Consider the following 6000-nt stretch of genomic DNA (forward strand, 5'->3'; position numbering starts at 1 on the left):
GTTAAGTTGTTTCAGGTGTGTAGTGTTACCTGACATCATCAGCTGCAGGAAAATATAATGTATTCCACGTCATGAGATTATCTGAGTTTCTATTAGCCAAAAGATAACCTGGGAGGGAGTAAAATACACCATATGTTTGTTGTTGGAAACAGTTTCCAGTTATAATGCACAAAATGTTTTAAGGCTAGTGGGCATCACATAATAAAGTTGGAATTTGTCGGGCTGGTGTCGGACAGTACCAGGTTAAAAGTTTCCCCTTCGTCTTTGTAGTTAAAGCCAGAGTCAAGTCAACTTTAACAAGTCTTAGAGCATACGTGAGCGTGGCATCAGTCTTCTTATCCTAATGTCAGCAAAAACCTTCTAGCCTTTAAAACGGTTTCCATGTTACAGAATCATACATGAACTTTTTTTCTCTGCAGAGCCTCATATCCAGAGTTTATCCAGCGATGGAAAGAAGGAGAAACATTAGTTATTACATATTGTTGAGACAGGCACTGAATTATATGAATGCGAAAGTAGAAAGTGAGCCAGAAGAGCAGACATGGGAAATTCCTGACCGATAAAACGAAGGTCAGTGAGCACGAGCGCTGCTGAGTGACTGGATCTGGGCAGAGAACTTCATGGAGCTCTAATGATGATACCCACACAGGCCTTATTTCACACTGACGACCTTTAGAGAAAAATCACCCACATCCATAAAAAAAGCACTCACTGATTTATACAGAGCTTTATAAACAGGGTTTATTTTCATTCATTATGGTTTATTCTTAACAGCACAGGTATGCAGAGCAAAGGCAGACTGAAGCAGTGCTCAGTTATTTTGAGCGCTCAAACACAGCTCCTTCAGCAATGCACGTGTGTGTGTGTGTGTGTGTGTGTGTGTGTGTGTGTGTGTGTGTGTGTGTGTGTGTGTGTATATAGAGGTAATTGATTCACTGCATGAGCTGCTGTTAAAGCCATGGATGGAGTCAACGGGAAACTATGTGTTTGGTTTTGACACACAGACGCGTACAGAGCGCTTTCACAGGGTTATTAAAGATGGAAAAAGCTGCAAAGGAAATTAAAAGTGTGACTTTGTTTCTGAGTTTCTGGTCTGGTCTAAAGACGTCTCTTTTACTTTCAAAGGGGTTTTACTCATTCCTCTGTGCAGGCCACTGATATATCATATAGATAAACTAAGCTGATGCAATCACTTCAAGGCTAGTGTGCATCACATAATAAACTTGGAATTTGTCAGGCTGTCGGGATTTGTTACATCACTAACAAATCTTAGTTTTGTTTTTTAAAAGCCCACATTTTACAAAGCCAGAAAAGAATAACCTTTTAGGCTTTCTTTTATGTATGTACTGTAATTTATACACATATATATACTTTAAGTTGTTTGTATCTCAACTCTTTCCCCTTATAAAGACGACATCTGATGGCCTCCTTTGTCCCCTATAGGCAACAAATGACACTTCAGTATGTTTCAATAAAGTTGTGGTTTGACATCCATGAGAATAGTTTCCAGGTTTTCTAAGGGTAGCTGCATGTGCAGAGACCATCCTCACTACCCTCTGGCAGAAACTGCCCAGAACAGAAAAGAGCTTCAAGTGTTATTCCTAGTAGGCTTTCAAGGGGTGCAGAATTAAAGTATAAGTACCATAATGCCAGAGAAATGTGAAATGTGTGAAGAAAAAAAACAAAAAACAAAATCTAATAATAAAAAGTTTGCACATATAAGGCAGCTTCAGAATCAAATCATAGTGGAGAGATGACCTTGGGCATGTAAAAGATTTTACATGAAAAATCCACTTTTCATTAAAAGACTGTATATAAAAATCTCTTTTACACGACTGACCTGCCAGTAGAGGGCACGCACGCACGCACACGCACACGCGCACGCGCACACGCGCGCGCGCGCACACACACGTAATGCTGAGAGCCTGTTGTGGTGGTGCAGAGGAGTACATCACTATATCATCAGCATAAAAATGAAAGTTTGCTGCAGTGACAGGGAAAAGTGTGATGCTAGAACAGTATTCCCCAACATTTTGGAACCACGGCACATATTTCACATTAGAGAAATCACACGGCACACCACCAAACAAAAATGTCACAAAAAGCATATTGATCATTTTTCTCCGTGCATCAGGTATAGTGGAATTGCTTTCTTCTGACCACCACTCATGCTTCATCTGGATCGAAACTTTCTCCAGGACCCAGTTCAGACTGACTACCTTTTCTTTTCAAATATTTATTTGAAAATTTTGCTATTGCTATTACCACTGTGGTCTCAAAGCTCGACTATTATGCCATTTCTTCTTCCTCTTCTTCTGTTTTACTGGAATTTGAGAAGCCATTTAATTAGAGCAGGTAGTTTTACTGCCCTCTAGTGGAGGAGAATGTAACTGTTCTGCCCGTTATGCCGATCACTTAGAGTACTAATCAGGTGGAACCAGATAATCTTCCACGGCACACCTTGTCATTTCTCGCGGCACATCTGTGCCGCAGCATAGTGGTTGGGAAACACTGCGCTAGAAGATCCTGTGGTTTCCAGTAGTTGGAAGCTTGGAAGATGTCCAGATGTCTGCAAACTCTTGCCTAATATTCTCCAAGCTGTTGTGAAACTGTGAAAGCTGTGGCATGGATCGGCTTCAAAGTAAAAGTAAAAAGACATTCAAAAAGGCACATATTTTACTGTGAAGGTGAATTTCAGGTTTTCACTTTTTCAAGCTTTGCCACAGTTTGCAGAGTAAATGTTACAATCTTCCCTGCAAACTATGCACAGTTGGGGCAATCTGCTAGCCCGGAAGCAATCGTGGGCTGGTTTTTAATGCTGCACCATTTTTGCAACCAATTTCACCCAGCAACAGGCAGTAACCACTCATCACCAGTTGGGAAATACACGTTTTCCCTTAACAACCCATGGTTGCCAGGGAGAAGTCGCTTAATAGTATCTAGGCCTGTGTGGCTGAGGCATTAGATGAAGTTAAAGGTCAGTCTCAGAGTTAAATCAGCGTTTTATACCACAAGGTTAGGACAATCCGTCTAAGCCACCTCAAAGCTTAACACTGACCAAGGCTCACACACAAAATAAAATGTTTAGGGCACTGAAAGATGAGGAAAGACTGAGAGGAAATCAGAAGCAGCAAGGAAACAGATTTATTGTCATGTGTTAACTCTCGAGAAATAGATCAGGTCTTTTCGTAACACAAGACTACAACAGTACATACAGGCTCTGCATGAAAAGGGTCTGCTAAATGCTATTTTCACATCTGAGTGACACTTGGAGCAAAAATATGCAACTGATTGCAGAAGAGAAAGAAAACAGAAGAAATTAGGAGAAGATGAAGATGAAAGGGAGAGAGAGAGGTTTTTCTGAGTCCTGTGAGTGTGTTTGTCAGGCTTCCAGGAAGAGCAGCTGGTTTTGTTCATTTCCAGAACTTCTTCGATGCATGGCAGAAAGTGGAGGAAAACTGTCAAACACACTGATCCACTTTGGTATTTCATCAGTCAACAGTCCATATTTCCTGATTATATGAAGGAAAAGTGCTTAGTCAGAATTAATAATGGTGAGAATTTAAAGTTAAGATAAAACCTCAACAGGATAAAGAAATCCCAGAGTGCATAAATCCAAACAGACTCTGATGAGTGCTTTAAAAATACTAATAAAAAGAAAAACATGAAGACATTCATGAATCTGTCTCAAATATGGTAAGAAGAAAAAAGATTACTGAACAGGGGTATATGAAATTATTTGTGATTGTCAATAGACAAATGCGGCCAATCAAAACTTTTTTAAAGAAGCTATATGCAAGATCCCAAGCCTGGAATCTTTCCCAAATCAAACATTCAGATATTCAAGATCATCAGAAACCAGCACCATTGCTGTTGAACAGCAGGGCGCCAGAAAGAACTGAGCTCCTGCTGGATGAAGACAGTATAGCAGGAGAGAGGGAAGGTGTATTTGGTGGCAAACTTTAAATAAAAGGGGAAAATGACAGGTAAAGGGAGAGACCTGGCTGATATATGGTTTGGACATGTGCAGAGGAGGAATAGTGAGGGGACACTGGGCGAAGGATGCTGAAGATGGAGTTGCCAGGAAAAGAAAAAGACCACAGAGAAGGTCCATGGATGTAGTGAAGGAGGACATGAAGGAGGTTGGTGTGACAGAGGATGCTGCTGGGGTCAGGGTGAGATGGCGGCAGATCATCTGCTGTGGCAACTCGAGAGGAGGAGGAAGAAGAAGAAATGTGATAGCAGTTTAAAACACTCAGAAATGTACCTAATTATCAACAGAATAATTATGTTAGTTATGCTGAGGGGTGTGCATGATAACCAGCTGAACAGCTACTGCCAGCGGGGAACCTTTTATGACACCAGTTTGTAGCTTAAAGCAAAAGATCTTGTTCACTTTCATGTTGTTATTCTAAACTCTGCTGGGGCAGCTTTGCATAACTAAATGTTCAACATAAGCCTTCTTTATCTTCATCTCCTGTCTTAAAACAAGCTGTTTTAACTCCTCCTCTTTAAGACAACTTTCTTCTGATTGGCTGCGCCTTGCAAACAGAAGGTATGAACAGAAGGTGGGCGGACTTTTTGTTTTCACAGCCAACATCTGTGACTATTTATCTGATGTGTTTACACACCTCTCTGCATTTAATCATTAGTTATTATTAATCTCTGGCTCTCTTCCACAGCATGTCTTTGTCCCGTCTTCCTCCCCCAAACCCAGAACCTGTCGCAGCAGATGGCCCCGCCCCTCCCTGAGCCTGGTTCTGCTCTGAGGTTTCTTCCTGTTAAAAGGGAGTTTTTCCTTCCCACTGTCGCCAAAGTGCTTGCTCATAGGGGGTCATATGATTGTTGGGTTTTGTCTATTTTCTTTGTATTATTGTAGTGTGCTTACCTTTCGATATAAAGCACTTTGAGGCAACTGTTGTTGTGATTTGGTGATATGTAAACAAAGTTGTATTGAATTGAATTGCATGTGTAAATAAGTTTCAAATATGAAACAGACATTCATCGTTTCCTGTCCTGATCCGTCCAATCAACCAGTTATCTCGGTTTTCACATCACCCTTAATCTAAATCATCTCAGCTACAGTTTGTTTGTTCAATTAATCCAAAAGGTAAAAAAAAATAGTTTAAATAGTTTCATAAAATTCAGCATCTGCCACACAAATGTGATGACTTACTTTTCTGCATGACCTTTGTTCTGCTATGTCTCCACAGAGCTGTCCAGTCCTTACCTTAAAGAAACTGCTGCTCCTGTCTCTGAGTCCACAGGAAGGATTTCTGGGTTGCGAGCTGGAGGCCATGTTGTCTTCCTGTCAGCAGGACTCGGTCCTTCTTCCTTTTAGGTTAGCGTCTGCAGAGGCTGGCGCTCTGTGGGACAAAAACATGCTTCACTTCAGACACTTGAGCTGTGGTGCACCCAGAGGAAATTCCAGTTTCGGCCACAGTCGGGGTTACAGTGATGCTCGTCTGCTGGGAATCTTTGATTGTCACTCTCCTCCCCTCCCCCCTCACTCTTTTTTATTTTGGGCTGAACTGCTGTCCTCTAATTACCTGTCTCCACCGTTTCCTCACTGTATCACATTTTCACTCTCTTCATTCCTTCATCCTGTTCTCATGTCCTCATCCCGTCATAATTTATTTTCCATCCCGGACAGCCTCAGTTCCAACACAGCTGCTTTCCTTCCCCACCCATCGAAAATTAATGTCTCCAAATATGAGAAAATGTAAATGTCTGGTGGTTTTTAACTTACATAAAGTGAAAACAGAAACAGGCCTGCACCTTCACATTTTTAAAATCTCTTTTATGGTCTTTATCTTTGTCTCTGTATCTGAATCTTTCCATCGACCTGCCCTTCTCTCCAGCCAGGCTGAAACTATTAAGACTAGCACTTCCCTTTCCTGCAGAGGTTCATAGTCCTGGTGAATCAGGGCGATGCGCCATTTGTCCGTCAGTCTACTACACATCCACTTTTATCTCCCTCAGACAGGAAGCCATTACCCC

General features: G+C 41.5%; 1 protein-coding gene across 2 annotated transcripts in view; it reads right to left on the minus strand.

Moving 5' to 3' along the window:
* The window catches only part of LOC134622580 (ras and Rab interactor 2-like), a 28659-nt gene extending 23301 nt beyond the window's left edge, over positions 1-5358 (minus strand). For both annotated transcript variants that reach the window (XM_063468016.1, XM_063468017.1), the window contains exon 1: positions 5231-5358. In XM_063468016.1, coding sequence (XP_063324086.1) covers positions 5231-5299 — 69 coding nt within the window. In that variant the 5' untranslated portion in view covers positions 5300-5358. The remainder of the gene's footprint in view (positions 1-5230) is intronic.
* Positions 5359-6000: the final 642 nt, after the last annotated feature.

The sequence above is a fragment of the Pelmatolapia mariae genome, unplaced genomic scaffold, assembly GCF_036321145.2.
Source record: "Pelmatolapia mariae isolate MD_Pm_ZW unplaced genomic scaffold, Pm_UMD_F_2 NODE_ptg000048l+_length_40938_cov_1, whole genome shotgun sequence".
NCBI classification, from domain to species: Eukaryota; Metazoa; Chordata; class Actinopteri; order Cichliformes; family Cichlidae; genus Pelmatolapia; species Pelmatolapia mariae.